This window comes from Caretta caretta, chromosome 2 (assembly GCF_965140235.1).
Source record: "Caretta caretta isolate rCarCar2 chromosome 2, rCarCar1.hap1, whole genome shotgun sequence".
Taxonomy (NCBI): Eukaryota; Metazoa; Chordata; order Testudines; family Cheloniidae; genus Caretta; species Caretta caretta.
In genome coordinates, this window is record NC_134207.1 from 267,041,964 (window position 1) to 267,064,284 (window position 22,321).

General features: G+C 48.0%; 1 protein-coding gene across 2 annotated transcripts in view; it reads right to left on the reverse strand.

Annotated features, from left to right (window-relative positions):
- Positions 1–19,448, reverse strand: part of ELP6 (elongator acetyltransferase complex subunit 6) — a 46,290-nt gene extending 26,842 nt beyond the window's left edge. The window contains exons 1-4 of one of the 2 annotated variants that reach the window (XM_048837306.2): positions 19,262–19,444; positions 18,366–18,501; positions 10,644–10,722; positions 8,565–8,635 (exon numbers count right to left, since the gene is read on the reverse strand). In XM_048837306.2, the coding sequence (XP_048693263.2) occupies positions 8,565–8,635; positions 10,644–10,722; positions 18,366–18,410 (195 nt within the window). In that variant the 5' untranslated portion in view covers positions 18,411–18,501; positions 19,262–19,444. Of the gene's footprint in view, positions 1–8,564; positions 8,636–10,643; positions 10,723–18,365; positions 18,502–19,261 lie in introns of both variants that reach the window. The other variant, XM_048837305.2, reaches the window with a different exon arrangement.
- Between the last annotated feature and the right edge of the window lie 2,873 nt (positions 19,449–22,321).

Genomic DNA, 22,321 nt, shown 5'->3' on the forward strand with positions numbered 1-22,321 from the left:
ACAAACACGAAGTACACAGTGGTGGTTACAGAGCAGAGGTGTCAGAGCCACTTACAGAAGACGGGAGCAGAGGGCCGTGCTCTGTCACAAGAGTGGGCTTGTCCAGGATCTACCTTATTCATGCTGACAGGGCAGCTGGTGCAGAGGCTCACCAGTCGAGGCAATGGAAGACATTGCAATGGCTTTGAGAACAGCAGGAGGAGATGCAGAAGACCCTGCAAGCCTTCCAGCACACCCACCACCTGGACAGACAATCCCTGTTGCAGGGCAGGCTGAGCAACAGAAAAGCCCACAGGATTTTATTCAAGAACAAACCCCAACACAGCAGCAGATACTCTAAGGTGTGATGAGTCCTGCTGCAGAGTACGACGACCAGACACAGGTGGTAGGCCTCTGTAAGACAAGCCCTGCGGATGACCCTGACAGATTCTTGGTCACTTTTGAAAGAGTAGCTATGGGTGCAGGTTTGGAAAAGGGAACCTGGGCCCTACAGCTAGCACCCTACTTGACAGGGGAAGCTCAGGAAGCCTGCATGGTAGTGACCAGGGGACTATGATATGGTTCAGGCAGCCATGGTAGAAGAGACGGGCTTATCCTCTGAAAAGTACCAGCCAAAGTTTTGGGCCACTAGATGGACTGAGGTGTGTCTGCAAGAGACTGGTGTACTGGGAACCAAGAGGGATGTGGAAATTTTCCAAAAAGGGCCTTATTTTTGGAGTTTAATTTACTCACCATACACAAACCCACATCATATATCACTTAGAATCATAGAATCATAGAATATCAGGGTTGGAAGGGACCCCTGAAGGTCATCTAGTCCAACCCCCTGCTCGAAGCAGGACCAATTCCCAGTTAAATCATCCCAGCCAGGGCTTTGTCAAGCCTGACCTTAAAAACCTCTAAGGAAGGAGATTCTACCACCTCCCTAGGTAACGCATTCCAGTGTTTCACCAGCCTCTTAGTGAAAAAGTTTTTCCTAATATCCAATCTAAACCTCCCCCACTGCAACTTGAGACCATTACTCCTCGTTCTGTCATCTGCTACCATTGAGAACAGTCTAGAGCCATCCTCTTTGGAACCCCTTCTTAGGTAGTTGAAAGCAGCTATCAAATCCCCCCTCATTCTTCTCTTCTGCAGGCTAAACAATCCCAGCTCCCTCAGCCTCTCCTCATAAGTCATGTGTTCTAGACCCCTAATCATTTTTGTTGCCCTTCGCTGAACTCTCTCCAATTTATCCACATCCTTCTTGTAGTGTGGGGCCCAAAACTGGACACAGTACTCCAGATGAGGCCTCACCAATGTCGAATAGAGGGGAACGATCACGTCCCTCAATCTGCTCGCTATGCCCCTACTTATACATCCCAAAATGCCATTGGCCTTCTTGGCAACAAGGGCACACTGCTGACTCATATCCAGCTTCTCGTCCACTGTCACCCCTAGGTCCTTTTCCGCAGAACTGCTGCCTAGCCATTCGGTCCCTAGTCTGTAGCGGTGCATTGGGTTCTTCCGTCCTAAGTGCAGGACCCTGCACTTATCCTTATTGAACCTCATCAGATTTCTTTTGGCCCAATCCTCCAATTTGTCTAGGTCCTTCTGTATCCTATCCCTCCCCTCCAGCGTATCTACCACTCCTCCCAGTTTAGTATCATCCGCAAATTTGCTGAGAGTGCAATCCACACCATCCTCCAGATCATTTATGAAGATATTGAACAAAACCGGCCCCAGGACCGACCCTTGGGGCACTCCACTTGATACCGGCTGCCAACTAGACATGGAGCCATTGATCACTACCCGTTGAGCCCGACTATCTAGCCAGCTTTCTACCCACCTTATAGTGCATTCATCCAGCCCATACTTCCTTAACTTGCTGACAAGAATACTGTGGGAGACCGTGTCAAAAGCTTTGCTAAAGTCAAGAAACAATACATCCACTGCTTTCCCTTCATCCACAGAACCAGTAATCTCATCGTAAAAGGCGATTAGATTAGGCAGGCATGACCTTCCCTTGGTGAATCCATGCACACTTGATAGTGTATTTTATGTATGTTTACATGGGGTATGATGTGGAGCTATCAAGTAGTGCCATAAGCCTGTAGATGAGGTGAAACAATAGTACCCAAAATGAGAGAGCCATTTTTTTCCATAGTTCCAGAAATATTGCAACATGACTATAGCTCCAGTTTTTACTGTTTAAGTTAATATCAACACCTTAATGTGGTTTTTACTGGTCAGAGCTCGCAAACCACAATGTATTAACATATTTTGAATGGTTTTGCATGGGCAAGTATTTTTTTCTTCAGAAATGAAGAAGCTGTTTAGCATGTGGCAAAAAACAGCAAATATCAACGTTTTGAAATATACCAACATGTAGTGTTTTCACATCAGATATTCTACTTAGGGGGACTAGATGACCTCCTGAGGTTCCTTCCAACCCTGATATTCTATGAGTCTATGATCCTTAATTGTCAAAGTATTCACAAGTGATTGTAATAGTTTTGTGTGTTTCCAGTTGAAATGTGCTGGCCAGATCAGTCTCACACTGAAGGTTGTGCCCCACGAGCAGTAGCTTGCGTGTCCACAGTTTGTACTGTACAGGGGTAGATACAATGTAAATGAATTCCTAGTGTAATGCTTCCTCTCCATTTGCAAGCTTTTATACATACAACGTAGCATCTAGTTTACATGGTAGAAGGTTTTAATTTGTAATTACCTATACATGCAGTAGTAACCATTTGAAATATTCTAGAAACTTGCCTTTTAATTCAGTGACACTTACGCACAGGTCAGTATTAGCGTTAGAGATGACAATACACAGCTTCATATTACAAATATGTAAAGGCTAGGAGAGAAAGAAATAGCCTAATAAGAAGTACTTAAGACAAAGTCTACAAACAAGTCCTTGCCTCTGCATTGAAAAGGGGTGAAGATCATGTTACAGCTCTTTCCAACCATGTCATCAACAATATAACAAACCCATTTCATCCTAAATCACATCCAGAGGTGCTTACCAGCATATCTACTGCATGTAACATGAGATGTGCAAGAGTCTCTACTGAAACAGGTGTTGGTGAAGAACAAATGGAGAGATTTATGAAAGGTGCACTTGATTCTGATGGGACACACAGCTTCTTCAGCCCAGTCAAGAAATCTGGTATCAGAACATTTAGTGACTTGGTCAAGATGACCAAATTAAAGCTTGGCAAAGGAGGAATAGTCACAAGAGCTCTCTGTCCAGAAATTGTTTTCCATAGAGCCACGTCCTTCGCAAGATGCAGAGATGATGTTTCAATGGCAACTGTTCTCAGTCACCCAACAGGACCTGTGCCTATGTCCCTTTTCCATGGTGAGGGAACAACTATAAGAACAGACAAAGCTGAATGAAGGCATCAGCTGGAAGTTCAAGAGGAAAGAATCCATGCAAACAAAAATCGGAGCATACACGGCTATCACACAAATGATGTCTGGAAACGAATTCCACACATTCCATGAACTGGCTGCTGAGTCGTTGAGGCAGATCCTAAAAGGATTTGACAAAGCTAATTCTGTAATCTAAGTCTTTGACAGATATGGCAACAGTAACTCTGTGAAAACTGCAGAAAGTCAGCACCGGACAGGATCTACGGTTGGGTGCAAGAAATATCAGGTGATTGGTGAACAACCTGTGCCTCCATGGAAAAAGTTTCTAAACATGGCATTCAACAAGCAGTCACTTGCAAAATTCGTGTGTAAATATATGGTGCAAACCCAATACATACCTTCCTTCTTGCAGGAAGCTTTTCTAATGATGAAGTAGCAAAGTCTGTCATGAGTAGAGGTGCTGAAGAAACCCAAGATTTGTCCAGTACTCAAGAGGAAGCAGATACAAGGATCCTCCTGCATGCAGTATGTGCCATCATGGCTTTTGGGTCTTAGTGTCCTGATACCGACATTTTGGTCTTTGCTGTTTAGTACTTTCCAAAAATAGCGCATACATAACATGTGGTTTGAAATAGGCATCATTACCAGCACAGCTGACAAGCTGTTGCTTCATACCTGAGCATGCGATTTATGATGCACTTATTCCTGACTTCTGCTGTACATGCATTAACAGGATGCGACTCTGTGTCATCCCTATATGGTTCTGGGGGGAAAATATATGTTTAATGTTGTCAAAACAAAGAGAGCTTACCACTTGCAGCGATCTTGCCAAATTGGTAGAAGGTGACAGACAAGCCGCAATTTCTGCAGCAAGTAAGTTGGTAGCAGGGCTGTATGACCAGAGCGGGAAAGAAAAGGAGACCCACAGAGCTCTGAATTACTTGTGCCTCACATCAAAAAGGACCAGTCACTGGCCAAATTCCCACCATATGAGGATAGTTTTGAAGAGCATGTCAAAAGAGCATCTTGGCAAACAAAGATTGTATGTTTCAGAGTAGCAGCCGTGTTAGTCTGTATCCGCGAAAAGAAAAGGAGTACTTGTGGCACCTTAGAGACTAACCAATTTATTTGAGCATAAGCTTTCGTGAGCTACAGCTACATGCATCTGATGAATACATTCGTTAGTCTCTAAGGTGCCACAAGTCCGCCTTTTCTTTTTAAAGACTGTATGTCTTCACACATAGGTAAACCAGATATTGGATCACCATTGCCACACGGATGGAAAAATGTGGATGATGAACTATTTCCTGGATTCGTCAAGGGCCCAGTGGCATCTGAGCTTCTACAAGGCCTTATCGGTGCCTGCAGCAGTAGAGATTGGTGCACAACAAACTGTATCTGCAGTCAGAACAATCGTCACTTCACCCAACTGTGGACATGCCAAGAAATGAGGACTGTGGTCACCCCCACTCTCAGAGACCATAAACAAAATGATGATAATGATGTTGACCAGAAATGTCCCCAGCTCTATTACCTTTCAGCGATACCCGTACAAATTATTAGATTTTATTTCACCCTTCAGATTGTTGTGTTGCTCTGAAGTCACAAAGAAATCCAATTTTATTTCTTGAAATAATACATAACCATGAAGCTAACAAACAAATGCAACTATTTCAAAATGGTCATTTTAATGTGTTGATGTGTCACTGTTTATCCCCATTTCCATCGTAGCAGCATCACATCATACCTCATCTTAAAGTAGACATAATAAGTTTCCAATGATGTGCTTTTATGTAGAGAGGGTACATTAAGTTGACCAAATTGGTCGTGTCTGCTACTTGCCTGTTCTATATCCAATTCTACGGCTGACCTTGGGGAAGTCACTTACCCTCTCCATGCCTCACCTTTCCCATCTATAAAATGGGCACAATACTTGCCTGTTTCACTGGGCTTTGAAAGACAATTCTGTAATGCTCGCAAAGTGCTTGGAGAGCCAAAGATAGAAGCTCCTAGAGAAGCGCCATCTTACTGTATATCACAGCTCCACACAATCAGTGCTATGCCCCAACTTTGGAACAGTCTGTGATAGCTTCACGGCGTCTTTAGACTGGACTCTGGGCCTTCAGCACCCCGGCTTCACCCATGAGCTCTGTTCAGTGAGTCCAACTGAGACAGACTCCTGGAGACTTGTACACTCTGCAGGGATTAATGCACCTCGCCCAGCATTTGCAGTGACACTCACACAGCATTGTCAAAACAGGCGGGTTTATTCATTAACTGGAACACAGCATAGGAAGTCCTGTGGGTACCATAGTGAACTGAAGGTTAAAGCACAGTCCATTCTGGTTAGCCCTGAGCCCAGCCAAACTGTAGTGAACCTCGTTGTTCAAGCTCTGTCTCTCCCTCTGACCTCTTTGGTCATACTCCAGGTGAGAGCCCTGACTCCTGCTAGCAGCCAGCTCTTATTCCCCGCCCCCACAACGTCACACCTTCCCAGTCCTTTGTTCTCCAGGTGGAGAATGTTGCTCAGTCTTCCTGCAGAGAGGTGGGAAAATCCAAATCCCGCTGGGTTGTTGGTTGGTTGATGTCAATGGGTGGGCAACTGCATTTGCCACCATCTTTTCAAATGTTCCTCTGATATGGGGGCCAAGGCCCAGACAGCTAGGCAACAATCACACCTCTCTCTCTTAGCCTGCCCTGAGAGCAAACAGATGTTTTCCACTTCCACTGCGTAATAGTTCAGCATATAGGAGAAACTGAGGCACAATCTCATAAAAATATTATAAAATATCGCCCCTTCATCCCATTATGTTATTCGGAAATTGTAAGGTGTTCTAACTCATTGTTAAAAACCAAGAATCACCTAGAACCAATTTGGTACATCACAATGTAAGGTGTGTCTATACCACAATCAGACATGTGAGTGCAACACATGTAGACATGCCAGCTAGCTAGCAGTGAAACCATGACAGCATGGGCTAGCCTCTTAAGTACATACCCAGGGTTCTGGGCGAGCTTGAACAGCCCCTGCTGCCACAGCTTTATTGCTGTTGTTATTCAAGCAAGCTAGCTCGGGTATGTCTACATGTGCTGCACTCATGCCGCTGACAGCAATGTAGACACAGATCCATAGACTTGGGACAGCAGACAGAAAACTAGATAGATATGGGCTTTCAATGTAATCAAAGGGGGCATGGATCAGCGTTCATCTCGGACTCCCAGTCAGTACCCAGCCCAAGCCAGGGAAGCTAATGATCCAACCAGCGGACTAAATTCGGTGATGAATCCTGGTCACCTGAAGCATGTTGCGCATACACTAAGAAGAATGCTATCAAATAAGCCCATGAAATCTTGAATTGCATACAAAGGCATCATGTTACACAGTGAGGCAGCAGTGTTCCTCACTATAGCACTAATGAAACTGCACCAACCAGGCTAGATTTAGTTTCGTTTAATGCTGCCAGAGGTGAGGGAAGGAATTCAGGGAAGAGTAACAAAAATGATTAAGTTGATGGAGGGACTCAGATTTATGAAGGAAGACTGAGAGAGCTAAATATATGCAGTTTGGCTAAGCATTGACTAAGGGGGAAACGGTAACTGCACACAAGGTGTAAACACCAAAGAGGCAGAGGAATGTCTTTAGGTGGTACAAGGTTTACCTGCAAGTAACTGGATGAAGTTCAGCAAAGGATGATGTTTAGAATGAATGTTAAGGACTTCCTAATTGAAATCTCTCTGAGATTGTTCAGTTTCTCCAGACATTTCTAGTGCTCCTCCCCCACCTTCCCAATCACCTGTGTAACTAAGCTTCCCCAAGAAGAAATCCCATACTTGAGTTACCTAGGCCTGAAGCACACACTGCAGAGAGTAACCCTGCACTGGCTGCTCAGGGATGGATGTGATGGTTGAACTGATCTTTTTCTACAATAACAATGGCTTTCCAGCCCACTCTGCAGGAGCATGTCAGTGACTTTGATTGCTCCATCTCAGGGATTCTGAACCTTTTTCATCACACGGACTACACCTTAATAAAGATATTGTTTCATGGACCAATCTCCCCACCAATTTGCAATCGCATAACATCCCTGCAGCAACTACACCAATTGCTTGCCTGAACTGCATTTAATGTATTTTTAGCTTCTTTTAATATTATGTAGCAGACGCTAACGCTCCTCCTTGTTTCTACCGCATGACCAGCCAGCTCTCCCAAGGCCACAAGTAGATGCTCCACAGATTTCATATACACAGCCAGTGCTCTGCCTTATTTTGGGCCTAACACACAAACCACTGAGTAGGTAGAATGCTATGTTATCCATTCCGTTCCATTGCCATATTCACTCAGCACAGCCCTAAGCTTAGGTCTAACCCAGCTGCAGCACATTGCAGGGATATATATAAGAGGAGATTGGCCACATGTGGATTTGATTACCTGTCCCCCTCTCCATATAACAAATATGGGGACCACTGAGCCCAGTATCAAAGTTCTCAAGGATTCCTAACCTTGGACAGCTGGTAACAATCTGCCAGACCTGAAAAATGCTTTCAATCCCAGTATTTAGGGCCAAATTGAACCTGGGAGTAAGTATATTAAATGCCCATTGAGGTCAGTGGAGCTGCACCCACTTACACCTAAGCTTACTTTGGTTCTTAGATACAGTCTCTTACTATACTTAACAGAATTAATCAGTGTTTTAAGTCTGCCCCAGTTGAATCAAAAGCTTTCCTCTGAGAAATGTCTGCTAGTTCCCTGCACATTTAAAACATCCTTCTCACAAAAATGATCGTGCTTAGAAAAGATAACAATGTACATCAAAGAGTTAACCCCATAACAGGAGCCACGTGCTAAATATCTATTTTCAATGGAGGGAAAAGCAAGCCCTGAATTCAGGCTCAATCCTGAACATCCACAACTTCCATCGATTTCAAAATGAATTGAGTATGCTCAGTGCTTCATGGGATCAGACCCATGCATTGTAAAAGATTCAGATTTGGGGGGATGAACATGCAAGTTATGTATAGAAAATCCTGTTTGTGTCTACCACTGCTTTCTACTGGACAAAAACTGAGTTGTGTTACTGACCAGAATCAGACCTTCATGGAACAGAAATGGCATTGCCCTCAAGTGGCAGTAGCTTCCAAAAGCTACAAGCCGTAACCACACTACTCAAGCGTGAATGGTACTTATGATCATATTCCAAGAGACTTACCAGCTTCTGTGCTATGATGTTATAGTGACTGAAGGACTGGAGCAGGGCCACAAAACAGACTTTACAGCCAGCTGGGAAATAAGACAAGACACATTATCCCTTCAGTGTTGTAAGCTCCCACTCTCAAGGCATTTGAAATGAAGAAGAGTCAGACAACCAAAAGCCGATCAAAAAGAGCCCAAGGGGAGAAGACTCTCACCCCCCGATGGAATTGCTGGCTCATATTTAATGTAAGTTTATTTTAAACCTTTAAACCGATGATCTCTCCCCCATTTAAAGAAAACTTTTTTTTTTTTTTTTTTACTGAACAATTAAAATATCGCTAAAAAAAGCCTATAAATTAGAAAGCCTCTTATGTCTCCCCTCCCTGCTGCCATGGGAGCCCCAAGCATTCTCTACCACTGGAGAGTCTTTAAAATAAGGACTATGGGCCACACCAAGACATGGTCTTGTCTGCTGAATTAACATCTCTTGGAGTGGCAAAAGACCCTTTCATTTGGCTATCATGGGGCACGCACATGGTTTAGTCCTTGTCTTGACAGATTCACAAGCTTGGACATAATGATAAATGAGAAGTTTCAACAAAGAAGTCTCTTTAAGAGACTTCTTAAACATACGGGTTTTGGAAAATAAAGGCCCTGGCTGTCTGAGGAACATAAAACCCAGTATCCATCAGAAACACGGTCTTTGAGATTTGGGGCACATGGAATTAATTCGATGCAATTGCTTCTCCCCATTGGAGACAGTGACTTGGTAAAATGAGTTGAGCTGGGTCATTTTAGCCAACAGTGAATGTTCAATGATGTCAGAAAGCCACCAACCAGTTGGGCAGTTTCTGCTAGACAGTGACATTATACTCAAACAATACGGATGTGCTACCAATCAGGATTGAGGATCACTGGCAGAGTTGCAGTGAAACAGGGGGTGTTGCAAGGCTGGACTGAGGTTCATTAGCAAAGCTTCTCTAGCAGTGGGTGCTATAGGAACACCCAGATAAAGTAGAGGAGCAAGCATGGTAGCTTTGGGTGGGTCTCAGGACTAAGAGGACAGGATTGTGGCACATGGATGGAACACTGTGAGGGATTCCAGGACCGCAAAGGGTGTTTGCTGCTCAGAAATGCAGTGCACTGACAGAGCTGGGCCAGGACACAGAACTAGATTATAAGGGAGTGCTGAGGATCAGAACTGAAGTCCATTAGAAACCCAGGATGGGAAGCCTGCACGGTGCATAGGTCAATATGCAGCTGTATACATCCTTCACTTTCAAAAGCGCTCAATATTTTACATTCAGTTCAAATGAAGGAAAAGTTTGGCAAAATTCTTCCCTCAGGGACACCCATGCAACCTCACTGAGTGCAACAGGATACGCAGGCATAACGGAGGACAGCATTTGATGTACCAGCACCTATGTGCTAAACATCAATGCAGGTTCAGAAGGCTGGTTCCTGAGAGCCACATTATGTCACAATCCAAACCGATTTATCCAGAACTGCAGCTTTGCCATGAGAGGTTTGGAAAAGTCCAGGGCTCCTCACAATAGTATTTAAAACAATTCAACTAGACAGGCCTGCTCTGCTGTAGCAGGTGAATCATTAGCACGAGAGACACTATTACTCAACTTGCCATTTGGGCTGGGTTCTTGTTTGTTCTTTTTTAAACACAGTCATGTACCAGAAAGTTTGCTGACATTTGTTACATAATATTCCTTTTACATTTCAAAATGTGTGGGTAGTGAATAAGCTTATGTTATATAGCAACTTCCAGCCCTAACAAGCCAGAGCATTTTACAACATTCATTTAATTTCACAACATCCCTACGTCCAAGTATGCTATGCATTTTGCAGATGGTAAAGCTGAACCACAGAGAGATTAAATGACTTGTCCAAGGTCACAGAGAAAGCCCAAAGACAAGTTAGGAATAGAGGTCCGACTCCCAGTGTCCTGCTCTAATCAAAAGAGGGCACAGTCTCCCTAAAACCAAGCTCTATCCCATCAGACATAGTTCATGTGTCGGCTGGATGATTCTACCAGGGCCAAGCAAGTCACATCTTCTTTGCAGAGCTCCACGTTCTCACATACCTTTGAGATAAAAGGAGAGGAAGTGATGCACCAGGAAGCTGCCATCTGTCTTGGTGTCACGCAGCAATGTGAGCTTCCCCTGGAAAACAATGAGCAGAGAACCTTAAAGAAAGGAGAGAGGTGAGGGGGGATTTGATAGCAGCCTTCAACTACCTGAAGGGGGGTTCCAAAGAGGATGGAGCTCGGCTGTTCTCAGTGGTAGCAGATGACAGAACAAGGAGCCTTGATCTCAAGTTGCCGTGGGGGAGGTCTAGGTTGGATATTAGGAAATACTATTTCACTAGGAGGGTGGTGAAGCACTGGAATGGGTTATCTAGGGAGGTGGTAGACTCTCCATCCTTACAGGTTAAGGCCTGGCTTGACAAAACCCAGGCTGGGATGATTTAGTTGTGGTTGGTCCTGTTTTGAGCAGGGGGTTTGACTAGATGACCTCCTGAGGTCTCTTCCAGCCCTAATCTTCTATGATTCTAGGTGGCAAAATTAAAATGCTGATCTCCCTCCCCCCACCACAGCTACAAAGCGGCAGAATCTATGTTGATTGAGGCACACAGCTATGAGGGGGTCTCCACTACTATTTGTGACTGGTTATAGGGAAGAGTCCTACACAGTACAGACTGGTCCTCAAGCTGCCTCTATAGATTCGTCCCTTACAATTAGCAACAAAACCCTTAGATTCAGGAAGAGACTCAGGTCCCATTTACTTCTATAAATTCTACCACATTAGGAGAGCTATGATTGGCTCCCAGCATGGATTGGTCTTGAAATATGAACAGGACCAAATGGTCGTAAGTGTGCCCAGATTGTGCTACTGCCCTGCCAAGTCCAAAGCTGTAGCCGGGTACAGAAATATTGTTCAAACACGGTGCAGCTCTGTCTGAAATTCATTTTAAGGTTTTCTTCTGGCCCAGCGCAGATGTAGCAGGCTGATTTCAGTTGGAAAACTAACAGCCTGTTCCTGCTGGCATTGGGCTCAGGATAAACACGTTTGTCACCACGGAGTTCTAGTCAGCTACCTTCATCAGTGTACACTACAAAAGCATAGTGACTGGATGCTGTGGCTATGTCTACCCTAGCCTTTTGCCCTCCAGAATTTCCTACTGTTGTTACTGCTGGTGTAGCTCTACTGTTAGTAGCAATAGCAGGCACATTAGTGTAAGTAAGAGGCAGGTGGCTGCTGAAGTTTTGACCACTGTGTGTAGTCTAACTATATTCAGAGCAGGTCTAGACAACATGACGGTAAAACACTAAATACCAGTCTGCCACTGGTGGCAGCAGTAGTGAGAAATTGGAGGCGGGGGAGGCGCGCGAATTGTAGCATAAATTGCCAATACTGGGACAAGAAGGAGTATCAACCGAGTGGGAGGAGCCATTGGACCCAGGCCACAACTCAATGCAGGGGACAACAAATGAAAACGCAGGAACAGGCATAAAGTCAAAGGTTGAAAATTAGGGCTCCAGAGGAGAACACCAAGCAGAGAACCCCAGATAGCGCCCACTGCTCCTCAAAGGTGTTAGTCAGTGGACACCGTCCAGAGGAACTCTGCCTAGAGGCGTGATCGGGTAAGTAGGGCCCTTCCAATTTCACAGCATGAAAAATGCGTCAGGGACCGTGAAATACGCCCTTCCCCGTGAAACCCGACCAAACCAACCTCCGGGTGCCTCCCCCTGCTGCAGGACGCTCTCTGGGACTGGGCAAGCAGCCTGAGGTTCCTGCAGCTGCAGGAGGCTTGTGGAGTTGTGTCCAATCTTCCCTGTGCTGCTGAGAGCATCCCAGCAGGGGGCTCCTAGCTGCTACTCCAGGCAGGGCTGGGGCATGACAGGACTTGCTCTTTCCCTGCAGCACTGCTCTTGGATATCTCTCCTGGCTGCAGATAGCTCTACACCTCCTTCTCCTCACTCACTTCCTATCCCTCTCCCTTTGCAGCTGCCTGGGGAGGGGACATTGTACAGGGAACTGCCCCCCCTTTCAGGGGCAATTATTAGCTTATTTCAATAATAACAGAAAGAAAGGTGAGGCACTTGACAGAATTTTTTGATTGACACTTAACAGCAGCAAATCATACTCAGGGCTCAACTCACTGATTGGTAGATATGGACATTGGGGAGGTTTTGTAGTGTTGTGATGTCAATTGCCTGCCTACCAGAAGACACATGCAATTACTATAAAATGAGTGTCCAAAGTAAATCAAAACCCTCAAAAATGATTACTGCAGCAGATTTGGCTTCCAAATTCTACACGCCGATGAGGACAAACAATTTTATACAAGTTGCAATGTTTTATTGGATCACACACATCGGAAAATGGTTCAGCGCCACAGACTTGGAAACCCATCAAAGCAGAAAGAGGGCTGCAGAGAGTGCATTGCTGGTAAACGAAAAGTTCCAAAAACAATTTCTTCTCTTTCTAAGAAGATGACAGAGAGCTCTGAGACCCTCATTTAGCTAGAATGGAACTTGTGGATGCATTTGCAAGTGCTAATATACCATTGGACAAACTTGATCACCCAAAGCTGTATGAGTTCATTCAACGGAATGTAGAAAATGCCAGTTGCTTACCAAGTGCAAATCAGCTACGACAGGACTACCTTCCAAAGGTTTTTGCTACACATTTTGAGGAGATAAAGGCTCACATTAACTCATGTGTCTTTTGCAATCATTTTGGATGAGTCCACAGATGAACAAGACAACCATGTACTGCGTGTTCTGTTTGATTTTATGTCTGGCAAGGCTGAAGACGTACGGGCAGGAAAGCTAACAATAGTGCTCACCAACTGCATTTATTTGGATGCTGTTAACTACACTACAGTTTCTCAAGTGAAAATTAAAACCATTTCAAAGTACAGTGCGAACTTTGACAAAAGTATCTGCTTTCATAAGTGACAATGCAACTTACTTGACGAAATCTTTCAAATCGGTTCTCCAAGGTCTAAGGCCAAATGCTGTCTGTATACATGTAATGGACATATAATTTCTCTTGTCGGTGATCTGTGATGCCCTGATAACATAACAACTGTAGAAATGAGCTAACCCGGGGGAAGACACAGAGCAACATGCACTCAGTGTGGCTAGAATGGTTCCAGATAAATTCCCCGACTACAATGAAGGAAACAGGACTAGATCTCAGATTAAACAACTGGTTTTGTAGCCTGTCTTTCGGCATGCTGTGCAATATACCACAGGTCTGTTCCCACTAATAATAAACACTTAGGCTATGTCTACCCTGGCAGAGTTTTTTTGCTGAGAGCTTAATCGCTGATGAAAAAGCGCTTAAAGAAAACCATTGTTGTGTTTCACATTGTCTTCCACTGGAGGCATAGCGTGTTCACACTTGCAGCACTTGCATCACCAATGAGAGCAGTGCACTGTGGGTAACTATCCCACAGTGCAGCTCTCCCCCTTCTGCCTCTAGATCTTGTGGGAAGGCGGAGGGGATTGCATCGCATCATGGGTCCGGGCTTAATGCCCTATGATGCACGGCTTTCCGTCCCAGCATTCCATGTGCTTCCATCTTCAGTTTGCAGCATTTTTCAATGTCCTTTGTTTTCTACTTTCCCTGACACATCTATCTGCAGGAATGGATCCCACACGGCTCTCCACTGTTCTGATAACTCTCACTAGCACATCATGAGTGGCAGTGGCGTTGATCTTGAAGCTACAAAGGCAACGGCAGTCACAGTTGCTTAACATGGTGTCCTGACATGGAAAGCAGCAACATTAGATTGCTTTTGGCATTCATGGAGGAGCTGAACACAGTGGAATGTCGCTTTTGGACTCGGGAAACTAGCACAAAGTGGTGGGATCCCATCATTATGCAAGTCTGGGGCGACAAGCAGTGGCTGCAGAACGTTCGGATGTGGAAAGCCACCTTGCTGGAACTGTTTGCTAAGCTTGCTCCAGCCCTGCGGTGCAAGAACACCAGAATAAGAGCTGCCCTCTCGGTGGAGAAGCACGTGGCGATCACAGCGTGGAAGCTGGCAACTCCAGACTGCTACTGTTCAGTTGTGAACCAGTTGGGAGTGCGGAAGTCGACCATTGGGACTGTGTTAATGCATGTGTGCAAGGCCATTAATTGCATCTTGCTGCGAAAGACCATGACCTCTTGGCAACATGTGTGAAATTGTGGATGGCGTTCCCTAACTGCGATAGATGGTACGCATATTCCAATTCTGGCCACCGGACCACCTTGTGACCAAGTACATCAATCGGAAGGGGTACTTCTCCATGGTTTTGCAAGCACTTGTGGATCACTGTGGGCATTTCACTGACATTAACGTGGGGTGGTCTGGAAAGGTGCATGACGCACAGATCTTTAGGAATACTGGCCTGTATAGAAAGTTACAAGCAGGGACTTTCTTTCCAGACCAGAAGATCACCATAGGGAAAGTTGAAATGCTCATAGTGATCCTGGGAGACCCAGCGTACCCCTTAATGCCATGGCTCGTGAAGCCGTACACGGGAAACCTAGATAGCAGTAAGGAGCAGTTCAACAACAGGCTAAGTAGGTGCAGAATGACCCTTGAATGTGCGTTTGGCCGATTAAAGGCACACTAGTAATGCCTATATGGTAGGTTAGACCTGAATGAGGAAAATATTCCCATGGTTATAGCCACGTGTTGTATGTTGCATAATATTTGTGAAGGGAAGGGCGAATAGTTTACTCAGGGGTGGACTGCCAAGGCAGAACACCTGGCTGCTGATTTTGAGCAGCCAGACACCAGGGCTATTAGAGGGGCGCAACGTGGAGCAATAAGAATCAGGATGCCTTGAGGCAACTCTTCGAAGATGAAAACCAGTAATATTTCTTGCTATGCTTGGGACTACAATGGTTAATTACATTTGGTATGCTAGGAAGCAGTTGTGATTGTTAAGGCCTAGGATTCAATGTAAGGAACTAATAAAAGTGCCTGTTGATTTGCAGGTGCTATGAGGTATCATACCTTGCGTGGAAACAAATAAAGAGTACTTATAATTCAAAAATCTTTGCTTTTATTGCCAAATAAACCACAACAATTCAGCCTCAGGCGGACACCTGGCATGGACAATTTCAGCCTGAATGGTAGAAGTTTAGCAAAGTTATAAACAACTGAAAACAGAGTCTTATAATGGTAAGTGTCAGGCAACCTTAACTATAGGCAGCTACCAGCTCTACCTATAGTAGGACAAAATGAAGTCAACAGGAGCCCACATGTACAAAGGGTTTGCGCACAAGAATCTGATTGCAGGATGGGGGCCTAAATCAAGACAAACCAAAGTCTCACTGGGGATTAAAGGGGTGGGGGAAGGGTGGGGAGTTAAAGTGACCTGAATGAAAGTAAGGAGAGGGTTCATTAGGGTGTATTATGGAAACCTGAAAGGTTTTTTGTCAAAAAAGGATTGCTCCACTCCCCACTTTTTAAAAAAAAACCTTATTTATTATTTGTGTTACAGGAGCACCTGGAGGTTCCAATCTAGATCAAGGCCCCATTGTGCTAGACACTATGCAAACACATAGGAAGATACTACAGTCCCCCACTACCTCAAAGAGCTTACAACGTGCGGGCCTGATCCTAAAGACTTACACATATGGGTAACATAACGGGACTACTCACTTGAATAAAGATATACATACGCATAAGTCTTTGCAGGAGTGACAGGACATACAAAGGCAAATGACATGCAAAGCATTGGGAGAAGGGGAACAGACATTATACAGATACACATTTTTGTGAGTATTATTATAACTAAATAAAGCAGAAATCAGCTATCTACATTGCTACCCCAACCTGGCCATCATTAATTGGTTGGTTTTTTAGAAGGGTCCCAGCAGAAGTGGGTCTTGAGGGATTTGGAGGAGAATAGTGGCAGAAGGCATGGAGAGGTTTGCATAAGAAGCTGATAAATGAGCAAATGAAATTGAGATGGAGATACAGTGAGACACAAGAAGAGAGGGGCAAGTTGTTAAGGGCCTTGCAAGTAAAGACAAAAAAATTAAACTTAGGGCTTGTGTATAGTAAGCAAATGTGCACAAGTATGATTACATTAATGTAGTAAGTTACTGAATGAAGCTGCAAGGATGTAGTATGTCTACATTAGGGGTTTGGACCAATATAACTACATCAAAATAGTTACACCAGTGCAAATTTTCTGACAAGCTCAGGGTCTGGTGAAAGAAAGGGAGCCACTGACATGATTTACTGGGAGTAGTGATGTCTCAGAACTAGCAAAGAAGATGATCTTGCAGCATTCTGTACTGATGGGAAGACGGCGATGTAGGGATTAGGGAGGCTGGAGGGGAAGTAGTCAAAGAAATATCAGAACCGTAATGCCTGGTCTTCCCTGCATGGCAGAAGGGGGAATCCAGAGAAGTGGAGGGGGAGATATCTCAACTCATAACCATAAGGACAGGGATGCTGGATGTTCAATTCTCCAAACTGGAGTGACACAGGGGCTAAGAGAATTGCACAGCAGAACATGATAAGAACATAGGACTGGAAGAGGCCTCCTGGGGCAATAAGTCAAGTGCCCACTATCGCAGGCAGCTCCATCATATATTCAAACAATTTGAACATAAGAACGGCCATGTTGGGTCAGAACAACGGTCCATCCAGCCTAGTATCCTGTCAGTCAGCAAGTTTAAAACAAATAAAAGGAAGTAATTGATCACTTGATCATTACCCTCTGGGGCACTTGGCATTGGCCACTGTCGGTAGACAGGATACTGGGCTGGATGGACCTTTGGTCTGACCCAGTATGACAATTCTTATTTTCTTATGTTAAGTATTTCTTCACACAACACACAGTCAACCTGTGGAACTTCTTGCCAAAGGATGTTGTGAAGGCCAAGACCATAAAAGGGTTCAAAAAAGAACTAGATAAATTCATGGAGGATAGGTCCATCAATGGCTAATAGCCAGGACAGGCAGGAATGGTGTTCCTAGACTCTGTTTGCCAGAAGCTGTGAATGAGCAACAGGGGATGGATCACTTGATGATTACCTGTTCTGTTCATTCCCTCTGGGGCACCTGGCACTGGCCACTGTCAGAAGACAGGATACTGTGCTAGATGGACCCTTGGTCTGACCCAGTAGGGCAATTCTTATGTTCTTAAGTTCTTCCAACAGTGGTCAATGCCAAATCCTTCAGAGGGAATGAACAGAACAGGTAACAGGCAAGTGATCCATCTCCTGTTACCCATTCCTGCCTTCTGGCAAACAGAGGCTAGGGACACTTCAGAACATGGTTTGGACACGGGTCACAGCCCCTCTCAGAGAACCTCATGCCACAGGCTGGGGGAACTCTGGAGAAACAGGAAAGGACACTGGGCCCCGCTTATTGCCTTTCCAAGATGCAAGATTAGACCGGACCTGCAGTCACAGGGAAACACATGGGGGATGCAGCTCCAGGGGAAGCAAAGCAGGGGGGTCATCCAGCCAGCCAGGGATCCCACAGCCCCAGGGATGAGGCAGCACAACTAAGGGGGGCATCCAGCAGCCCAAAGGGGGTGTCAGAATCATCTGGGGCGGGGGTTCCCAAACTGTGGGCCACAACACAGTCCCAGGTGGTCTGCCATGGGCGGAGTTGGGAGAGGCATGGGGTCCCTCCAACCCTCACCCCAACTGTGTACATTGGCAGAGTAGCAGCCAGTGATGGCCCCCACCCAGGGCTGGTGGAGCCCAGCACCCGCAGTGGGCAGCAGAGGGAAAAGTGGAGCCGCCGAGTGGTGGGTGAGGAAAAGGGGCCAAACCTGACAGGCGGCAGCTCCCAGGGCAGCTGGAGGATTCGTGGCCATTCCCCACAAACCGTGGCTGGCAGGCCCCCTGTAGCATCGGTCCAGTGGCCCCCCCAGGGACCGGGGCTCAGCAGTGCCGCTCTGTTTCTGCCTGGACAAAGCCATGAGTTGGACCGTCAAGATAACGGGCAGGTCTGGCCCCAGCGCCTGCCTCTGCCTAGCTCTGGCTGCCCCGAGCCCTTACCTCGTTCCTGGGCAGCGGGTGCCTGTGAGGCGTGCTAGGGTGCTGGGTGGGCGACGGGGGCAGGGCTGCCAGGAGGCACTCGGGGGGCTGCTGAGGCAGAGGGTGTCGGCGGGGGCTGCCTGTGGCACCTGCCTGGCCCCTTCAGCCTCTCGCCGGCCCTGGTCCCAGCACGCCCCATTGCACGCTCCTAGTGGGCCACAGAGCCTATTGCAGCTGCACGGGTGGGCCTCAGGGGGGAAAGTCTGGGAACCCCTGGGACCTGCAGCCCCAAGGGGAGGCGGAGCTGGGGGTCGTCCGCCTGTCTGGCCAGGGGCCCTGGGGAAGGAGGCAGAGCCACCACCAAGCCCGCACAGGGACCCCTCGAGGCAGCTAGCGCCCCGCAGGCTCAACGCCCCCCTTTGGCCCGCGTGGGCAGGGCAGGTCTCGCGGGGACTACAGTTCCCAGCACCCAACGCTCCCCGAGCAGGCAGAGCGGCCCCACACAGACTACAGCTCCCGGCATGCAACGCTCCTTCCTGAGCCGAGGGGCAGGACGGGACTACAGCTCCCAGCAGGCGCTGCTCGTCCGTGACCGAGCGGTGCATCCTGGGAGTCGTAGGCCCGATCGGGTCCCCCACATCCTATCAGGACGGTGGCGGGCGGCAGCCAGGACCGAGCCCCTCCTCACCTGCTCGGGCCTCTCCGGGGAGGCGTTCAGCAGCTCGTTCAGCTCAACGAACATCCTGCCCCAGGCGTTCTGCTCTGCCTCTCCCTTCGCCACAGCCCGTACGGTGCCCGCCGAGGGACCGCGAGAGCCGTTCGGAAGCCGCGCGGCGGCTCGTGGCCCTGACCCTGTGGAATGTAATACGCATGCGCCTCTCTCGCGCCCCGCCCTCTCGAACTCCGAGCTGTGCTGCCCCAGACTCTGTGACCGCCTCACGTGGGGTGACAATTCCCCTCACGGCCCCCAGCGACCCCCCGTGTGGGGTGACAATTCCCCTCACGGCCCCCAGCGACCCCCCGTGTGGGGTGACAATTCCCCTCACGGCCCCCAGCGACCCCCCGTGTGGGGCGACAATTCTCCTCACGGCCCCCAGCAACCCCCCCCGTGTGGGGTGACAATTCTCCTCACGGCCCCCAGCAACCCCCCCCGTGTGGGTGACAATTCCCCTCACGACCCCCAGGAACCCCCCCCGTGTGGGGTGACAATTCCCCTCACGGCCCCCAGCGACCCCCCATGTGGGTGACAATTCCCCTCACGACCCCCAGGAACCCCCCCCGTGTGGGGTGACAATTCCCCTCACGGCCCCCAGCAACCCCCCCGTGTGGGGTGACAATTCCTCTCACGGCCCCCAGCAACCTCCCCCCCCATGTGGGGTGACAATTCCCCTCACAGCCCCCAGCGACCGCCCCACGTATGGGTGACAATTCCCCTCACGGCCCTCCACGAGAGCCCCGCGTGTGGGGTGATAATTCTCCCGGCCCCCAGCAACCCCCCCATGTGGGTGACAATTCCCCTCACGACCCCCAGGAACCCCCCCCGTGTGGGGTGACAATTCCCCTCATGGCCCCCAGCGACCCCCCATGTGGGTGACAATTCCCCTCACAACCCCCAGGAACCCCCCCCGTGTGGGGTGACAATTCCCCTCACGACCCCCAGCGACCCCCCATGTGGGTGACAATTCCCCTCACGACCCCCAGGAACCCCCCCCGTGTGGGGTGACAATTCCCCTCACGGCCCCCAGCAACCCCCCCGTGTGGGGTGACAATTCCTCTCACGGCCCCCAGCGACCCCCCATGTGGGGTGACAATTCCCCTCACGACCCCCAGCAACCCCCCCCCATGTGGGGTGACAATTCCCCTCACAGCCCCCAGCGACCGCCCCACGTATGGGTGACAATTCCCCTCACGGCCCTCCACGAGAGCCCCGCGTGTGGGGTGATAATTCTCCCGGCCCCCAGCAACCCTCCCATGTGGGTGACAATTCCCCTCACGACCCCCAGGAACCCCCCCCGTGTGGGGTGACAATTCCCCTCACGGCCCCCAGCGACCCCCCATGTGGGGTGACAATTCTCCTCACGGCCCCCAGCAACCCCCCCTGTGTGGGTGACGATTCCCCTCATGGCCCCCAGCGACCCCCCATGTGGGGTGACAATTCCCCTCACAGCCCCCAGCGACCGCCCCACGTGTGGGTGACAATTCCCCTCACGGCCCTCCACGAGAGCCCCGCGTGTGGGGTGATAATTCTCACGGCCCCCAGCAACCCCCCCATGTGGGTGACAATTCCCCTCACGGCCCCCAGCAACCCCCCCTCGTGTGAGGTGACAATTCCCCTCACGGCCCCCAGCGACCCCCCCGTGTGGGGTGACAATTCCCCTCACGACCCCCAGCAACTGCCTCATGTGGGGTGACAATTCCCCTCACGACCCCCAGGAACCCCCCCCCCGTGTGGGGTGACAATTCCCCTCACGACCCCCAGCAACTGCCTCATGTGGGGTGACAATTCCCCCTCGTGACCCCCAGCAACTACCCCCCTGTGTGGGGCGACAATTCCTGTCACAGCCCCCAGTAACTGGGTGAGGTCTCTAGCTGCATGGCAATAAGAATAACAACAATGGGGTGTTCATAACTCAGCACAGAGCTGAAGAGGGCCCAACACAGGTCACTCCAAATTGAGCTTTGCAAAGTCTGGGTGTGCTAGTAAATGTTTCCATTTCTGGCTCCCATCTCCGCTCCCTTCTTCCTCCTGCCAGGACCCTTCTTCAGGACTAATCCCAGCTATCATGAGGCATCCTTGTCCCTACAGAGTCCCAGGTGCCACCCCGCTCTGGAGAGCACTCTTGTACCTGGTTTCAGAGTAGCAGCTGTGTTAGTCTGTATTCGCAAAAAGAAAAGGAGTACTTGTGGCATCTTAGAGACTAACCAATTTATTTGAGCATGAGCTTTCGTGAGCTACAGCTCACTTCATCGGATGCATACTGTGGAAAAAACAGAAGATGTTCTTATACATACAAACCATGAAAAAATGGGTATTTACCACTACAAAAGGTTTCTCTCTCCCCACCCCACTCTCCTGCTGGTAATAGCTTATCTAAAGTGATCACTCTCCTTACAAGTTTATGCTCAAATAAATTGGTTAGTCTCTAAGGTGCCACAAGTACTCCTTTTCTTTTTGCGAATACAGACTAACACGGCTGTTACTCTGAAACCTCTCCTTACAATGTGTATGATAATCAAGGTGGGCCATTTCCAGCACAAATCCAGGTTTTCTCCCCCCCACCCCTTATTTCCCACACACACAAACCCACTCTCCTGTTGGTAATAGCTTATCTAAAGTTATCCCTCTCCTTACAATATGTATGATAATCAAGGTGGGCCATTTCCAGCACAAATCCAGGGTTTAACAAGAAGGTCTGAGGAACCGAGGGGGGCGGGGGGGAATAAGAAAAAACAAGGGGAAATAGGTTACCTTGCATAATGACTTAGCCACTCCCAGTCTCTATTCAAGCCTAAGTTAATTGTATCCAATTTGCAAATGAATTCCAATTCAACAGTCTCTCACTGGAGTCTGGTTTTGAAGTTTTTCTGTTGTAATATCGCAACTTTCATGTCTGTAATCGCTTGACCGGAGAGATTGAAGTGTTCTCCGACTGGTTTATGAATGTTATAATTCTTGACATCTGATTTGTGTCCATTTGTTCTTTTGCGTAGAGACTGTCCAGTTTGACCAATGTCCATGGCAGAGGGG